General features: G+C 41.1%; 1 protein-coding gene across 1 annotated transcript in view; it reads right to left on the reverse strand.

Moving 5' to 3' along the window:
- Nucleotides 1-18717, reverse strand: part of LOC124545745 (alpha-tocopherol transfer protein-like) — a 92860-nt gene that overhangs the window by 16995 nt on the left and 57148 nt on the right. The window contains exons 4-6 of the mRNA XM_047124687.1: nucleotides 17989-18247; nucleotides 12578-12688; nucleotides 2806-2908 (exon numbers count right to left, since the gene is read on the reverse strand). Coding sequence (XP_046980643.1) covers nucleotides 2806-2908; nucleotides 12578-12688; nucleotides 17989-18247 — 473 coding nt within the window. The remainder of the gene's footprint in view (nucleotides 1-2805; nucleotides 2909-12577; nucleotides 12689-17988; nucleotides 18248-18717) is intronic.

Genomic DNA, 18717 nt, shown 5'->3' on the forward strand with positions numbered 1-18717 from the left:
GGGAGGAGGCTGATAGGTCAATAGTTTCAGTATGTCTCGTCTGTCTCCTAACTTGTGAAACAGGACAACTGCAATTTTTGTAATATTAGTGAATTGTCTTCTGCTGCAGACTTCGCGTAAATAATTTTGGACGTTCAGTTTAAACTACATCCCATCCAAATTTTACTATTTCTGTTAGAGCGCTGTATTATACAGCGTGTCTCTCCCGAGAGCCGTCAGTCGCATTTTCTCTGGATTTTCGGCATGTACAGGGTGCGGCAGCGTTCATAGTAGGATATTAAAAACACACCATCAGGCAGTAACTGTAATTTATTTATTACATTTTACGTCAATTAATAGTTAAAGGTATGCCATTTAATAATGTGTAAGGTGTAAGTCATTGTCCATTGCGAGGATTAATTTTTGAATATGACTCCTGTCAAATGATGCTCCCTTTGCACAACACATTCATCTAGGTGGCGTTGGAAGCTTTCCATAACTCGGCGTAACGTATTCCCTGGGACATTGCCGACGGCAGTTCTGATGCGATCCTGCAACTCAAGAATGGTGGTACAACGTGTTCGGAACACTTCTTACTTCAGGCAGTCCCAAAGGAAAAAGCCTGCACATGAAAGGTCAGGTGAGCGAGTCAGCCAGGAAATGTCACCAAAACGGGAAATTACTCTGCCGGGAAATGTCTCTAGCAAGAAATCCATGCAAATTCTCGCTGTATGCGAGGTACCTCCGTCTTGTTGAAACCATGTTTGTTCCACATCCACATCGACCATACTTAATTGGGGAAGAACGAAGTCTTACAGCATCTTTAGGTAGCGTTCACTGGTGACAGTTACAGCCACACCGATGTCATCCTCAAAGAAGTAAGGGCCAATAATCCCAAAGGAAGCAACTCCACACCACACTGTGACACGACAACTGTGCAAGGGCTTGACGTGCAGTTCATGCGGGTTTACATGACTCCAATAACGTATATTCTGTTTATTCACTGAACCACATAACTCGAAATCATCTGTCATCAGAATTGTGTGCAACATTTGTGGATTTTGGCGAAGGAGATCACGCATGGTTAAGCAGAACGTTTCGCGTGAAACCCAATCGCGAGGCGTAATTTCCTGAACAATCGGCAGCTTATGTGGGTGAAAATAGAAATCTTCGTGCAATATTCTCCTGAATGAGCGATCGGGCGTATGCAGAGTTTGCGCATGACAACGAGCAGACCTTTTAGGCTAAGAAATAGTGCAGCACGAACATTTTCCACGGCTTCTGGTGTCCGCACAGTTCTTTCACCTCTTCCCGGTTTGCCACTGCAAACAGAACCTGTTGTTCGAAATGCACGTACCCACCTCACAATGGTCCGTCCATCTGGAACTTTCCCATGACGTCCCAAGTTGAAACGCTGGCGAAATAGACTCTGGGTAGCATCAACAGAGTCGTTATTCTTGAAATAACTTTCAACAACAAAGGCACGAAGCTGTGCACTCCACCGCTCCATATCACTGTCACACTCGAAATGGCAGCTCATTAGTACACGAATGCGGCACGAGCTGGCGCGCATTCCTGCAGTACGTCATTGTACTACCCAAGTCAAATTACGCTATAAAGGCTGCCGTACCCTGTATTTGCATTTTAGTTTCTGCAGTGTGTATCTGGAGTCAGCTCAGACAGATACTGTCACCACGTATTTCATGCAACGTCCAGTGTCGACGGGAAGAGCCGGTTTGTTTCCCGTTAGAATCAAAATTAATTTTAAAACGTTATTTTACGTGTCCTTTCGATAGAGCGACCCCATATTGGTCTAGTGCGACATTTGTTAACAGGGACAGTAAAACACGAAGTATAACCATTACTCCAGCAGCGCGATCTGATAGTGCCCTGGGTGTTGCTGACCACGGCTGCCATGCAGCAGCGCTGCCAAATCGCTGTTGGAGAAATTGATGTACTTCGTGTTTTACTGTCCCTCTTAAATAAATATCGCACGTGACCAATGTCGTACCGCTCTGTCGAAAGGGCCGGTAAAATTCCGTTTTAAATATAATTTTCTTTGTAATGGGAAACAAAGCGAAGCTCTTACATGGACACTGAGCGTCGATGGAATACGTGATGAGCAGTATTAGTCTGGGTTGACTCCATTTAAGTACTGCAAAAACGAAACTGCAAATATCTCTTGAAGCGCCGGACAAAATGCGCCTGACGACTGTTAGGACAAACACCCGGTATATTACACAATAGCCCGCATCTCGTGGTCGTGCGGTAGCGTTCTCGCTTCCCACGCCCGGGTTCCCGGGTTCGATTCCCGGCGGGGTCAGGGATTTTCTCTGCCTCGTGATGGCTGGGTGTTGTGTGCTGTCCTTAGGTTAGTTAGGTTTAAGTAGTTCTAAGTTCTAGGGGACTGATGACCATAGATGTTAAGTCCCATAGTGCTCAGAGCCATTTGAACCATTTATTACACAATCCACAATCGATTAGGTTAGTATATGTTCAATGCCTTTTATCTTAATCATCTCTGAGAAATACATCTTTTTTCTTCAGCCAGTTACAGTAACGTTGCATATCAGTCATTACGAGCCGGCCGCTGTGGTCAAGCGGTTCTAGACACTTCATTCCGGAACCAAGTGGCTGCTACAGTCGCAGGTTCGAATCCTGCCTCGGGCATGGATGTGTGTGATGTCCTTATGTTAGTTAGGTTTAAGTAATTCAAAGTCTAGGGGACTGATGACCTCCGATGTTAAGCCCCATAGTGCTTAGAGCCATTTGAACTCATTACGAACTAGCTCAGTGTAATACAGTTAAACGATCTTTTGTACTTACTCTGCATTTCCTCGATCGGACCCGCTTCCCCGCCGTACTCCTGAGGAAGGATTTTCTTCGGAATATGTTCGTACAGCGTCTCCATGCTCGAGTGAATAAACACCTGAAATACAGTATGTATGTAATATATCTGTTTTTAATCAAGTTTCAGAGTATCTCTCGTGTTCCTTCAAATTTGAATTTTATCGATGTTATTTGCTTCTAGAATTTGTGTTCATATTAGTCGTTAACAAACTGTATATGTTGCAATTGTGTGACATTTCCAGTAGTCCATTAATACACCAGTAGAAAAACAAACGGATAGTGTGAACTACGTAAATGTGCAGCACTGCTTTCTGCTCTGTAAATCCATAAATTTGCGTAATCCAGACATACATGAGTGGGTGCAGGTCAGCATTCTACAAGATGAAAACAATAACTTCTAACAAAAAATAAATAAAAACCTGTTAGTTTTCCTGGGAAATTTCCCTAGTTACTTACATAATGCGCTTTATTTTCTGTATGGGTATTGGGAAAACGAAAATAATTATTTGTTTTCCACTCGAATGCATTTGTGTTACTGTAGCATAGAGCTCTGCAATCTTCCAAACCAGCCATTCAGATAATCTACAGATGGAACTGCTAAAGAGATACTATTTTAAAGAATTATATTATTAATAGCTATTTTATTTTTGGTGGCAGGCCGACGCTGTCAGTTTTAGATTAAATTTCAGAATCTAGATTCGGTTGTCAGCATTCTTATATCCTATTGAAATAAATTGCTGTGGAATTCCAACTCATACTGTAGCGAATACGTTACTCATTTACGTAACGCCTTCTTCTGCTTTCCGAGAAACAGAACAAAGAAACACAATAAGTTGATTTTAGATACAGTGTACATTGTTTATCTATACATAGTTGTCTATACATACTTTGTGGAGACAGAGTTTTGGTCAGTACTGATATTATAAAGAAGTTCGTCAGTACTGATATTATAAAGAAGGTCGTAAGTGTACTTAAAATACATTATCTCATCAAAAGTATACGGACATTAGTATGGGCTGTGTCCACCATTCGCCTTTATGACAATTTGAACTCTGCTGAGCACACTTTCAATGAGGTATCTGAATGTCTGTGATGGAATGGCAGTCCATTCTTCCTCAGAAGCTGAAACCAGATAAAGTATAGATTTTGAATGCTGGGCCTGGAGCGAAGTCGACGTAATAACTGATCCCAAAGGTGTTCAGTTGAGTTCAGGTCGGGTCCCTGGATGGTCAGTCAATTTCAGGAATATTATTGTTCAAAAAACCATTGCGCATCAAATGATTCTTTATGAAAGGGTACACTGTCATGCCGATACAAATAATTGTCTCCGAGCTGTTTGTCTATTGTACGTAGTATACAATGCTTTAAAATGTGTTCATATCCTTCCACATTTAGCGTTTTCTGAAGCACAGTAAGGGGATGTACCCTAAACGTGAAAGAAACTCCCATACCATAACACAACCTCCATCGCACTTCACTGTTGGCACGGTAAATGGCGGCAGGTAATTTTTTCTAGGCGTTTGCCAAACCCAAATCCCTCCATCCGAGTGCCACAGGGTATAGCGTGATTCATCGCTCAAAATCACTCTTTTCCATTTACTCACAGTCCAGCGAAGTCGTTCTTTACACGATTACAAGCGGCACTTAGCAGTGACTACGGAAACGTGTGTCTAATGAAGTGCTGATCGACAATTGTATTTCACGTTCTCCATATTTGGAGATTTAAAAATTCCTCATGTTCTTTCAAGATTTTTGGAGTAAAGTGCAAAATGGTTTATATCTTGTGTCGGGGCTGGGTATGAAGTTGTTCAACCGAACTCTCTTATTTTAGCCACATTCCGTTGGCCACTGGCATGTGACATTTGTTTTCTCTGTCTAGCTTCTGTGCTTCGCTAAGGAAATGCACGATGTTTTGTACGTTGCTCGCCGTGTCACAGAGTCATTGTGTTATTAATGGAGCTAGTGACGTACTTTGATTTCCGTCTTCCGTATTCCGGCACGAAATATTTAAACGTAAAGGCATTACATTACCGTTTGTGAATATTACAAGTTCTGGTAGGAGTCACAAATAAGGAAGGAACATGAACTGAATTAAGTGCATGAATGGGTCATTGGGAATGAAATCAATGAAAATGCAGTGACATGTAATAAAAGTAAAAAGCGCTCAGATGCGTTGAACAAGTAGAGTAAATAATTCGTCGTGATAATTGAAAGTTTGCCTTTATTAGTAGGGATGATACCGTTAGCTGCATTTAAAGGTTTTATTTTATTTATAAACGATTTCGATGTTACATTTGACAATCTTCGGGTCCCAGAAAACGCTATACTTATCTTTTATCGTGTTGTTGTTGTGGTCTTCATTCCAAAGAATGGTTTGATGCAGTTCTCCAAGCTACTCTATCCTGTGCAATTTCTTCATCTGCAAATAATTACTGCAGTGTATATCTTTCAGGATATGCTTTCTGTATTCATCCCTTGGGCTCTCTCTACGATTTTTTGTCTATCATATCTCCCTCCACTATTAAAGTGGTGATCCCTTGATGTCTCAGAATGTGTCCTATCGACCTATTCCTCCTCTTAGTCAAACTGTGTTACAAATATTTTTCTCTTCTACTTTATTGAGCACGTCATCATAATTTTCGTGATCTCCACATCTAATCTTCAGCATTCTTCTGTAGTTCCACCTTTCAAAAGCTTCTATTCTCTTCCTGTTTAAACTGTTTGTCGTTCACATTTCACTTCCACACATGGCTGCATTTCAGACAAATAACATCAGAAAAGATTTCCTAACACCTGAGTCTGTATTCGATATTAACAGGTTTCTCTCCGTCAGAAATGCTTTTCCTGTCGTTGCGTCTACCATTTATATGCTCTACATTGGCCATTATCAGTTATTTTGCTACCCACTTTGCAAATCTTATCTACAACTTTAAGTGCGTCGTTTTCTAATCTAATTCCCTCAGCATCACCTTATTTAATTCGACTACATTCCATTATCCTTGTTTTGCACGAATGGTCACAGGTTTGTTTAATCCATTGGAGAGTGTCACAGATCTACTGAAGGGACTGAAATGGCAGACTCCTGAAGAGAGACGTAAACCATCCCGAGGAAACCTATTAACAAAGTTTCAAGAACCGGCTGTAAATGGTTACTCTAGGGATATACTACAACCCCCTTCATTCCGCGTATCGTGAGGACAAGATTAGAATAATTACTGCACGGACAGATGCATTCGAACAATCATTCTTCCCGTGCTCAATACGTGAATGGAACGGGAAGAAACCCTAATAACTGGCACAGTGGGACGTACCCTCTCCCATACACCTCACGGTGGTTTGCTGAGTATAGATATAGATGTAGATGTAGATATTCATCTTTTATTCTCCTTTCAAGACACTGTCAATTCCGTTCAACTGCTCCTCCAAGTCCTATGCTGTCTCTGACCAAATTACAGTATCGTCGGCAAATCTCGAAGTTTTCATTTTTTCTCCTTGGACTTTAACTCCTCCCCTAATTTTTCTTTTGGTTTTCTTTACTGCTTGTTCAATGTACAGATTGAATAAGATCGGGGAATAGCTACAATGCTGTCTCACTCCCTTTTCAACGCTTCCCTTTTACGTCCCTCGACTCTTATAACTGCCATCTGGTTTTTGTTCAAGTTGTAAATAGTCTTTCGCTCTCTATATTTTAGCCATGATACCTTCAGAATTTCAGAGAGAGTATTGTAGTCAACATTTTCAAAATCTCTCTCTAGTCTACAAACGCTATAAACTTTGGTTAGCCTTTCCTTAACCTATGTCCTAAGAGAAGTCCTAGCGTTAGTACTGCCTCGCGCGTTGCTACATTTCTCCGGAATTCAAACTGATCTTACCCGAGGTCGGCATCTACCAGTTTTTTCCATTCTTTAGTAAAGAATTCGTGTTATTATTTTGCAGCCATGGCTTATTAAACTGATTGTTCGGTAACATTTACACCTATCAGCACCTGCTTTATTTGGAGTTTTAATTATTACTTTCTTCTTGATGGCTGAGGGTATTTCGTCTGTCTCACACATGTTGCACACCAGATGGAATAGTTTTGTTATGGCTGGCTTTCCCGAGGCTAGATCTGACGGAATGTCATCTACGCCAGGGGACCTTGTTTCGACTTAGGACTTTAGTGCTCTGTCAAATTTTTCTCGCAGTACTGTAGCTCCCATTTAATTTTCGTCTACGTCCTCTTCCCATGCTATAATATTGCCTTCAAGTTCATCTCTCTTGCATAGGACCTCTGTATACTCCTTTCACCTTTCAGCTTTCCCTTGCTTACTTACCAATGGTTTTCCAGCTGAGCTCTTGATATTCAAGCAACTGCTCCTCTTTTCCCCAAAGACCACTTTAGTTTCCATGTAGGCGGTATCTATCTTTCCCTGAGCGGAATATGCTTCTAAATCCTTACATTTTTCCTCTAGTCATTTGTGATAGCCAATTTTCTCTTCTTTCCACTTTCATTTTTCAGACTTTTGTGTTCTCTGTCTCCTGCTTAATTTGGTGCATTTTTGTATTTTCTCTTTTCATCAGTTCCATTCAATATCTCCTGTGATATCCAAGGATCTCTACTTGGCATTGTCTTTTTACCTATTTGCTCCTTTGCTGCTTTCTCTATTTTATCTCTTAAGGTTAACCATTCGTCCTCTACTTTACTGATTTCCCCTGTTATAGTCAGTCGTTGCTTAATGCTCCCTCTAAAATTCTCAACATTGTTCTTTCAAATTATCCACGTCTGATCTCCTTAATTTCCTAAATTTACAGTTTCTTCAGTTTTAATCTATAGTTCATCAGCAATAAATTGTGATCAGAGTGCACATCTGCCCCTGGAAATGTCTTACAGTTTCAAATCTGGTTCCTAAATCTCTGTATAACCATTATTTAATCAATCTAAAAACTTATGGTGTCTCTATGTCCCTTACACGTATACGATCTTCTTTTACGATTCTTAAACCAAGTCTTAGCGATGATTAAGCTACGCTCTGTTCAGAACTCTACCAGGTGGCTTCCTTTTCCATTTTTTCCCCCCAGTCCATATTCATCCACTATTTTTCCTTCTCTTCCTTTTCTTATTATCGAATTCTAGCCCCCCATCACAATTAAATTTTCCTTTGCCCTAACTATCTGAATAGTTTCTTTTATCTCATCATACATTTTTTCATTCTCTTCATCATCAGCGGAGTTCGATGGTATATTAACTCGTAGTACTGTGGTGAGTGTGGACTTAGTGTCTATCGTGGGTATAGTAATGCAGTCACTGTGCTGTTCATAGTAGCTTACCCGCATTCCTATCTTCTTATTTATTATTAATCCTACTCCCGCATTACCCTTATTTAATTCTGTATTTATAACCATATACTCATCTGACCATAAGTCCTTTTCCTTCTGCCACCGAACTTCGCTAAGCCACGCTAGCGTGACTTCAACCTATCCATTTCCCTTTTCTAACCTACTTGCCCGATTAAGGGATCTAACATTCGAAGCTCCAGTTTTGTTTCTCCTGATGACGACATATTGCTAGATCTGCATTAACTCCATTCAAAGAAAATAATTCCAGGTATGTGCATGTGATCATCAAAGTATTAAAAACTTGAAATGTAACATATAGCTAAGGTCGGGTAGTGTGTTTGCGACATGCTGGATGTGTTTCCATTAGAATGGGATCATACACTCACGTGTACATATAGAAATTGTAGTTCCTTATTTTAATGCTGTTAGTGAATGGCCAGTTTTAAAAGTAAGTTTAGATTGTTTTACACTACGTTTTATGACCAAATATATATTTACTGAATTCAAGGATCCGAAAATGGTGTAATGTAACGTCAGACTCAATTTCAAATCAAGTAAGACATACAGATACAGCTGAGGGTGTTATCCCTACGACATAAAGATATAGTAAAAGTTGTCGTACCGTAATCTATCGAAAGATGGATGCGCGAAGGTTGAAAACTTGTATCCTACCGAGACTTGAACCCTTGTCTCCTGATTTTTGCAAGTTGTCGCCTTACCCAGTAGGATATATGAGCATTACTTGAGCATGAATCCAGGTCTGACGCGGATTTTGAATATCTTCAATTTTTCCTGCAATGATTTCTGCAAAGAAATACCACACATTGTATGTTATGATAACATGGTTGAGGGAACGCAGTCATAGGAGAATCGTGGCTTTCCCTGTCGCAGAGGATATGTATCAGCTGAATTAAATTCACTAAATGAATATTCAAAGTTAGCTGCTATTAGTTTTATTATTCTTTGTGTAGTAGGCCTATTTCGATAGTACTACCATTTTCAAGTACACCTGCAGATATAACAGCTGGTAAAACTCATTTACTTTGGCAATATTTGTATATGGAGTCAACTGAACGTGTACACTTACGCATAGCTGGGCGAGACGTACAGGCTGCATTAGTGACGAATCCTTTTGTCAATTGTCGATGTTTTTATGATGGTAAAATAAACTCACATAGTAATTTGGCTGCTACTTGACATTTCTCAATGAGGCTGTACGTTTACAAAGTTGTTATATATAGTCAGCGGTATTGTCTGACTGCATATAATTTAGTTGTTTATGTGATCTTTAGTTGTTTATTTTTGATCTGTTATCATATTCCAGAATATCAATAAAATTTTCAAGGCAATATTTATGTTGGAAGCTGGTCTGCCCGGCTAGTATGTCGTGCGAATATTTTTTTCCAGTTCTTGTAGTATGTACATAGTGAGTCTTCCTAGTATTATGAATTCAAACAATACCACTGACTAGATATAACCAGTTTGTAAGCATATAGTATCATCGAGAACTGTCAACTAGCTACCAAATATTTTACCATCATAAAAAATTTCTACAATTGACAAAAAGATTCATCAGTGATGGATGTATGTTTCGCCCAGCTGAATGTAAGTATACATGTACAATTAACTTCATATACAAATATCGCAAAAGAAAATGAATTTCATTGTACGTATATAATATTCGCGTGTGTGCTTCACAATGACAGTATTGTCGAAACAGGCGTATTGTACGAAACATAATAAAATTATTAGTAGTTTACTTGGAAGATTTCAAATTAAAACATCATATTACGACAAGTTTCATGCTGTGGACTAAACTATGCAATAAATAAATGTATTTACTAATATGATGTCATTGCAAACCACTAAGATATGCGGAACGTGAAATGTAATGAGTATGCAGTGACAAAAATCTATGACAACGTTTCATTTGACAAGATATATTCATTACGATGCACGTTCAGAATTTCTGTATGGTTTTCGTTGATATCACTTTATAATAACGCATCTCTATTGACTTCATTTCCATTCACTCTATTTATTTCATTTCAGTGAATTTAATCCAGTGTATATCTCTGTGGCGTGATAAGCCAAGTACTCCCTTGATTCTGTTTTGCTCGTGTTGCTATTTCCACACACCTCGAGGGTGCGCCTCTGGTGATAGCCTTCGTTCACAAATTGTGCAATGCAAGCTAGACGAAATCAAATAGGCTAATGGGCACGAGAAACAGGAAACCAGCGGTCGAATCCCTGAGTTGTACAAATCTGGAATTCTCACGACGTATTCTTTGTGAGACGGGAATAACAAAGATAAAAGATACGTTGGCCTGTGGGTCGGAGCCCACGTTAAGCTGTAGGACCCCACTAAGTGGCCGCGTAAGTTACTTCAAAGGTCGGAGGAAGACAACGGTACACCTCTTCCAACAGGGTCGTGCCTATTAAAGCACAAAGCACGAAGCAGAACACTCGGGTTGATAACAGTCTTACCTTTTTAAGTGACAGGACTCTAGTTACATTCAGTATGACCCGTCATATGTTGGTAGTGGTCATCCCAGTCATATTAATGTGGCTACCGCCCATGTTCGACATCAACGTGTAATATCCACTCAGACTGCGAGTGGAAGCACTAGCAGTGTGGTATATATTACGCGCGTCTGGGGGACGTGGAAAACAGTGCAGTTGTCGTCTTAATGTGAAAATGGAGCGATTTATCTGACGTCCAAGAGGGCATGATCTTTAGCTTTCGGGCCAAGGCTGGAAGCAGTTTCGAAGAGGCTAAGTCTGTAAACTGTTCACGTGCCGCCGTGGTTAACGTGCACCTCGCATGGCGAAATGACGCTATCTAAAACCGGCACCGGGGCAACTGTGGCGCACGACGTGCCGTAGTGGTGAACGTCGGTTGTTGAGATGTGTACAATTGAATATATGTCAACTGTTGATCAATTGACCTCCCGGATGAACCAAGGCCAACCAACTGGGTCTCCTCAACGACCGTTCAGCGAACGTTGCTGCGTATGGGCCTTCGCTGGGGTGCGTCTCGTTCATGCACCCATGCCGACTACTGTTCATCGGCGACGGAGGCTAACATTTGAACGCCAGTACAACAACTGGGTGTCTACTGAGTGGTGACAAGTGGCCTTCTCAGATGAATCACGTTTGGTGTTCCATCCGACAGATGGCCGTTGGTGTATATGGTGTGAAACGTCTGAAATCAGACACATTGCAGAAATCATAGTAAGGCTCCAGGCTGGAGGAGGCAGGGCTATAACTTGGAGGGTGTCTTGGTGGCATTCCCTTGGTGATCTCGTCGTTCTGGAAGCACAGTGGGTAAAAACAAGTCTGCATCTATCCTTGGGGGACCATGTCCACCCCTATTTGAGTTTGTTTTTCCTCGGCACGATGGCATCTGCCAGTAGGGCTATGCAACGTCTCACACAGCTTGTGGTGTGGGTGCGTGATTAGAAGGTCATCGGATGTGTTTACCGTATCCTCCTGGCCACCAGACATCCCGGTTTTAAACCCAATAGAGAATCAATAGGGCCACTTCCATCAGTCTGTTCGTACCATGGATCCTCAGCCGAGAAACCTATCGCAGCCCGCCCGGTTAGCCGAGCGGTCTAACGCACGGCTTTCCGGAGCGGGAAGGAGCGCCTGGTCCCTGGCACGAATCCGCCCGCCGGACTTGTGTCGAGGTCCGGTGAGCCGGCCCGTGTGCGGAAGGTTTCTAGGCGGTTTTCCATCTGCCTCGGCGAATGTGCGGGCTGGTTCCCCTTATTCCACCTCAGCTACACTAAGTCAGCGATTGCTGCGCAGACAAGTTCTCCACGTATGCGTACACCACCATTACTCTACCACGTAAACATAGGGGTTACACTCGTCTGGTGTGAGACGTTCCCTGGGGGGTCCACCGGGGCCCGAACCGCACATTAACGCTGGGTTTGGTGTGGAGCGGCGGAGGTTTCGTGGGGTCGCGAGCCACTGCGGCTGCGGTGGGGACGGAGCCTCTCCGTCGTTTCTAGGTCCCCGGTTAACATACAACATACTACCTAGCGCAGATGGTCTCAACACTGGAGTCGCTGTGACTCCACTTCCCTGTCGGTATCTTCCAGAACCTCATTGATTCTCTTCGTGCAAGTCTCATAGCGGTCCGCCTGCAAAGCCTTGTCATTCAGGCTTTTGACAGGTGGACAGCGTAAATATCAAACCATTAGTTCTCTTCACTGAAGTGACTTTCATGTCGAATAAACTCAAAATTTTCACTAAGAGCCACTGGGGATATGTACGACACTTGGAAAAAAGTCTTAGCCTCATAAAAATCGAAGATATAATATGAAGGGTTCTAGTTCTTTCTTTCGTGTCAGTTTGAAGGCTGATCGCCACTATGTAGATATGCGACATGGATAAAACAGTTCAAGACTGAAGTTATACATACCCTTCGTCTCAGCTTCTCCTTCATGAAGCTCTGGAACAGGCTAATAAACTTCTCGACACCAGGAGGAACGTTTATTATGTGCGTTCCCTTGGGTCGCAGAGGGTAGGCCTCCTGAAAAAGCCAGAACAAGCATTAGCCTCCCATTAAAGTCAAGACTGCTATCTCTTGCAATTAGTTTGTTAATTCAGCAGCACTATGGTGCTGTTAACTGTTCAGTGGAACGAAAAGATCTACCAGTTTCTAATGCAAAGTTGACTCCTTCCAATCTGTATTTACAACTGTTTGCACAAGTTACACACAGACAAATAAATGCGATCGTGCACAAACTTACACGTGAATTACAGGTTACGTTGCTGCAGTAGTCAGAACAATAATGCATAACCATACCAGACATACTGAGTTGTAGAGAAATAGTTACAGTTTGTGATTTAGAACTGGTTAATTATTTCAGAGACATCGGCGGTTTGGACCCTTAGAAGCTAACTTCAGATCTCGATTGGTTCATGACAGTGTAACAAGTCACAAACAGGGCGATCATCACTAAAAGACAACGACAAGAAATCTGAAAATGCTTTGCTCAGTGTGATGTCATCCGTCATCATCTCGTTTCAGTTCAGTTCTCTAAGTTCACGGAGAAAGGAAATAAATCTGCATCTCCTCTGTTCATCTCCCACCGCACCCACGGTAAAAGCTAAAAAAATCGCTCGTAGTACCATACTCCTGTCCTGGAAATCTCCATAAAATACCAGTTTTATATCTCGATAATCTGTTATTTCCCAGGTGATTGCAAACGCCAAAATGTTTCAGAAACGTGTAAATGTGCTAGAACTACGTGAGAAAGTTCAGTCGCAGGAATGATCACGGTGGTCCGAGAGCGCACTGAAACTACTGCCTTAGACTGTTTTCCAAAACTTCCACTGTTTAAAGTTTGAAATCAACATTGTGTTTATGATCAGAATTGCTATCGATATCTTACAGGCGCAAAACATAACAGTTTAGAATAACATAAAACTATGGCAATCAGATTTTCAAGCGTCATGTATTTCGTGTGCGTATGGGTTTATGAAATTCGAAATGCACTGCACCAACCGGCACAATTTTTGTGCTATCCTCAGTTGTTTATATTTCACGCCCGACGAATGACAGCATTTTGCCCAAAGTAACTAGAAATACGAATTAGGTGGTAAACACAATGTCTTCGTATCTTATTCTGAGGTGTAATGCATAGGGGAATAAATGCATGGCCTACACACAACAAATTGACTCTTACTTATTGTTCTTACAGATCTTTAACTATCTGGCAAACGGTACTGCTAATCACTTTTGTCCGTCTAGGTGTAACGATTTCTGTGGCGATGAGTATTTAAAGAACAGTTAAAGACGTGTGGTATAAGCAAAGATAAAGAAGAAAGATGAAATTTGGCAGAAAATTGACAAGCAGTACGATAAATGTCATGCATTTCAGTAGTGGTGGTGGCATTAGTAAAGACGAAAACAGCTGGAAGTGATAAAGACTGATGTGTATATTACAGATTATACCTGGTGTTGGACGAGGAGTTATACGGATGCAGATGTTAGCACTGGCAAGAAAGAAATGATATTGTTACGGTGTGGTCACAACAAAATTGCCTAAGAAAAATAACGTCGGTATTTAGTGACAACGTCAGCTAAACAGATAGGACATCATTAGAAAACTATATGAAACGCGTCTGAAGACAGAAAACTTTTCTCAAGTTAAAAATAGCCCTGAAATAACTCCAGCAAAATCAAATGTTGGTTAGCTGTGCGAGTGAGATTAAAAGTGTCGAAAGAGAGTGCTATAAAAAAGGACCTGGTTGTTTATCCTTATAAATTTTCTGTTGTGTGTAAAATAAATCTTTCAGGCTAACCTGTCTGTGTTCAGTTACTCAAGAGGTTTATGAATGAACGGCATCGGGATGTGTGGAACTTAAGTGTTTCTTTTCTTGGGATGAGACCTGATTGAGGCTCTACGGATATGAGAACTCGTACAACACGCTACAAAATTCACCAAAAAATTGTTATCGGTACGCTGAACAGCTTTTGTCTGATATTAATACTAATGTTTCAGGGGGTGCCCAATTTCCGAGATATCTTTATGTTGGCCAATCGATACCAAAGTCAGTCTAAATACACATGACAACAAAAATAAAAGAAAATGTTTTAAAGTGAGAAATTGGAGTATATGTAGTCTACTGTTTGCAGACGACCAGCTGATTGTAGGTGGTAATGAAGAAGACGAAAGAACATAAATTAAATGTTTAGACAATCAGTGGAGGATTACTAGGTGTAGAGTACGGAAATAAATGTTGAAAAGAGTGGTTTACGCTCGTGTTAGTGGAAGGGCACGACTTACGAAACTATCTATATCGAAACGCCGCAATCCACCTTACGGCCCGTGGCGGAGGGTACCCTATACCACTGGTACTCCTTTCTTGTTGCACTCGCAAGTAGAACGCGGGAAAATACTTCCTTATGAACCCTAATTTATTATATTACCTTATATTAGCTCTGAATATAATTGCTCGATTTGTAACCACTCTTTCTCATGTAATTGCAATAATATGATGATTGCTACAATAAAGATTGTTGATCCAATTCTTGATACTACATTTCATTACCTTGTCTCTGTGATCTTTACGCGCAATATGTTTTGGCGGCGGTATATTCGTTCGGCAGTCAGCTTCAAATGCTGCTTCTCTAAATTTTCTCAATGGTGCTCCTCGAAAAGAACGTCGCCTTTCCACCAGGGGCTCCCATTTGAGTTCCCGAAGCAGCTCCGTAACACATGCATGTTGTTCGAACCTTCCAGTAACAAATATAGCAGCCTGATGAAGCGCTTCGAAGTCCTTTAATCGGACCTGGTGCGGATTCCAAACACTCCAGCAGTCCTCAAGAACAGCTCACACTAGTGTCATATATGTGGTCACCTTTACAGATGAACCACACATTCCTAGAATTCTCGCAATACACCGAAGTCTACCATTCGCCTTTCCTGTCTCAATCCTCACGTGCTCGTTCCATTTAATATCGCTTTGCAACGTAACGCCCATGTATTTAAACGACTTGACTGTGTCAAGCAGGACACCACTAATGCTGTATCGGAACATTACGCGTTTGTTTTTCCTACTTATCCACATGAAATTACATTTTTCCACATTTAGAGCTAACACCCATTCATCACACCAACTAGAAATTTTGTGTAAGTCATCTTGTATCCTCCTACGGTCACTCAACTTCGACACTTTACCGTACGCCACAGTATCACATTGCTGTCCACCCTGCCCGCCAAATCATTTATATAGAGACTAATAACGGTGCTATCGCGATTCTCTGGGCTGGGGCACTCCTGCCGATATCCTTGTCTCTGATGAACACTCGCCGTCGATGATAACATAGTGGGGAATTATTAAAAACATACTGTCATTACCTCGCTATTTATAGCAAAATGTGAAAACCACATACTGTCGGAGATTAGTTAATTTTATCAGCCACTGAACAAGTTTTAAAGACTGTTCCACACAAACCTGCTTATGATATACTCAAAAGAATTCTTTTGAGCACCAATCAACTTCACCTGATTATGAAGCATTGTTGTTGGAGTATATTACTTTTGTTGTAGGATAAGAAATCTAGGAAGAAATTATCATCGCGAGAACAGTGACAACAGACCCCAAAGGTCAATCAGTATTTAATGATGTCAAAGATAATTTCATAGGCTAAGTGATCCCTTTATCAAACAGTTTAAGAGGCAGCAGATGGAGCATCTGACATATCTAGGCGCTATCGTGGATTTACAAGTCAGTTTAAACAAAAGGTGCTTCCAATAAACTGCATCATCCGTCGAAACCCTTAGTTACTAAAAATCTGAGTGGTATACTGCATCAGTCTTTTCAATTTGACATTAACGCAGAGAACAAAATTCGAAGTCACGCGTTGAATTCTATGTGATGTAGACAGTTATGTGAAGAAAATGACGAGAACTGTGATCAGTTACCCTTTCACACTGAAGTACGCTGGCTGTCAAAAGGCTGATGTTTGATAAGATTTTTCTCACTTTTTGAGACTGTTTCTAGATGCTGAAATTCCAATTTTGAAAGAATATTTCATTAAATGGAAAACATATCTTGCTTATTTAACAGATTTGTATCCTAAATTTAATGAGGTTAATCTGCAGTTACAAGGTGCGAGTTTCAATGTGACAAAAACAAAGACTATAATTTCAGTTTTTCTTGTCAGAATGAAACTAATGAAGCAAAACATTCACAGAGACTTTGAAACTAGGTTTGAAGGTGTTTTAAATATAGAAATATCACAGTGGATTACCAGTTCGTGCAGTGATATCATATTATACGAAAACTGATGGGAATAAGCAGTAAAAAAAAAGAAGAACCGAAGGTACAGTTTAGAAAGGGATATTAGCAGTTGGCTTCAGAGCGACATACCTTTACTTACCTTGTATTATGAGCTATCATGAGAAAGGGTTTCAGCTCAGTTTAGGTTGCCAATATTTCTTTCTTTCTTTCTTTCTTCTTTTTCGCAAACTTGAAAATCTGTGGCCGAGGATATTTAAGGTTAAACATTACTAAACTGAAGCCAGATTTGCTAATAAACCTTCTGGTTCGACTCAACTCCCTACTAAAAGCATCTGTCTGTTAATTGTAACAGATCTGCATTTTGTGTTGTTTAAATTAATAAACGTATACCGCTCAACTCTTTAAAAACATTTTCACTCTGGCTTCTACAGTGAAACCTAGCAAAGTATGTAGCACAGTACCAGCTGCCAGAAACAAATCTGAAATTGATGAATTTGCAAAAAAAAAAAAAAAAAAAAATTCAGTAAGGCAGGGGCCGTACCCAAAACAGAAAAATTGGCAGGTAGCCTATGAGGCGAAGAGGTTAGCGGACCTCTGTGGATGACGTTCTTCCTCCACATACAAGGCATTACACGATCTTCTCAAAGACTGCTACCATTCAAGTGCAGTTTCCGAACGACGAACAGGTTGTATAGTATTTCATTATATCCAGAATGTAGATGGTGTTATTCCCGCCCAAGGGTGTGCCGTTGAAATGAAATGCAAATCATGTGCATGTTGTCATCATGACGTTGCAAGTTTTATGGATAGCCGTGTAGAATACCTTAGAAATTACAGATATGGGGACCTCCAGGGAGGCGGAAAAGATTTAACACTAAGAAGGAATGGAGTGCGGGAACTGTAGAGGCAATACAGAAAAGGCAGATGACAGGAAATTATAGGTAATATAAAAATGGTGCTGTAAACCAACCTATATAATGTGTAAGAAGTTCTAGGGACCACTGGACGTGACCGATGCAAATGGTACTCGACACGAATATACAGACGCACTGTCCGAAGATAGCCACTTTCACTTACTTGGAAGCAGGTAGCCACACGCTTCATGAAGTAGGGTGTAATGGCAGTCATATGGCCAAGCGTGATGTCTTTCATGTCTTGGATGACCACTTGACCACAGATGATGGCTTCGTCGTCCTCCAGAAGTGATATGTCGAGTCCCAGAAAGTTGGTCCGGAAGGCAGCTTCGGCGGAAACTGTTCCTGCCGGAAGTTTGCCCACGTTCATCAGGATCACACGCCTGCCCTGGGCATCTGTCTGTGGCAGTTTCGTTAACACCCTGGAGACATGCACAGTGGTAATTATTAGCAGGCAACAACATTCTCATCTTGGGCATCATCTACACGAATTAGATTATGCTTAAATAAAATATACACCTTTGACTTATTTCCACTTCCCAGAGATTACTCGCAATGAGTAGTGTGAACGATGGTTTATGGAATGTAAAGAATTACATTTGACGAAGTTAACCTCAAAAATCTCTGGTGTCAGTGTACAACATGGACTATCCGGAGCCGGCCGGTGTGGCCGAGCGGTTCTAGGCGCTACAGTCTGGAACCGCGCGACCGCTACGGTCGCAGGTTCGAATCCTGCCTCGGGCATGGATGTGTATGATATCCTTAGGTTAGTTAGGTTTAAGTAGTCCTAAATTCTAGGGGACTGATGACCTCAGAAGTTAAGTCCCATAGTGCTCAGAGCCATTTGAACCATTTGACTATCCGGGAAGTAGCCTTCTGTAGGACACAGATA

The sequence above is a fragment of the Schistocerca americana genome, chromosome 8, assembly GCF_021461395.2.
Source record: "Schistocerca americana isolate TAMUIC-IGC-003095 chromosome 8, iqSchAmer2.1, whole genome shotgun sequence".
Taxonomy (NCBI): Eukaryota; Metazoa; Arthropoda; class Insecta; order Orthoptera; family Acrididae; genus Schistocerca; species Schistocerca americana.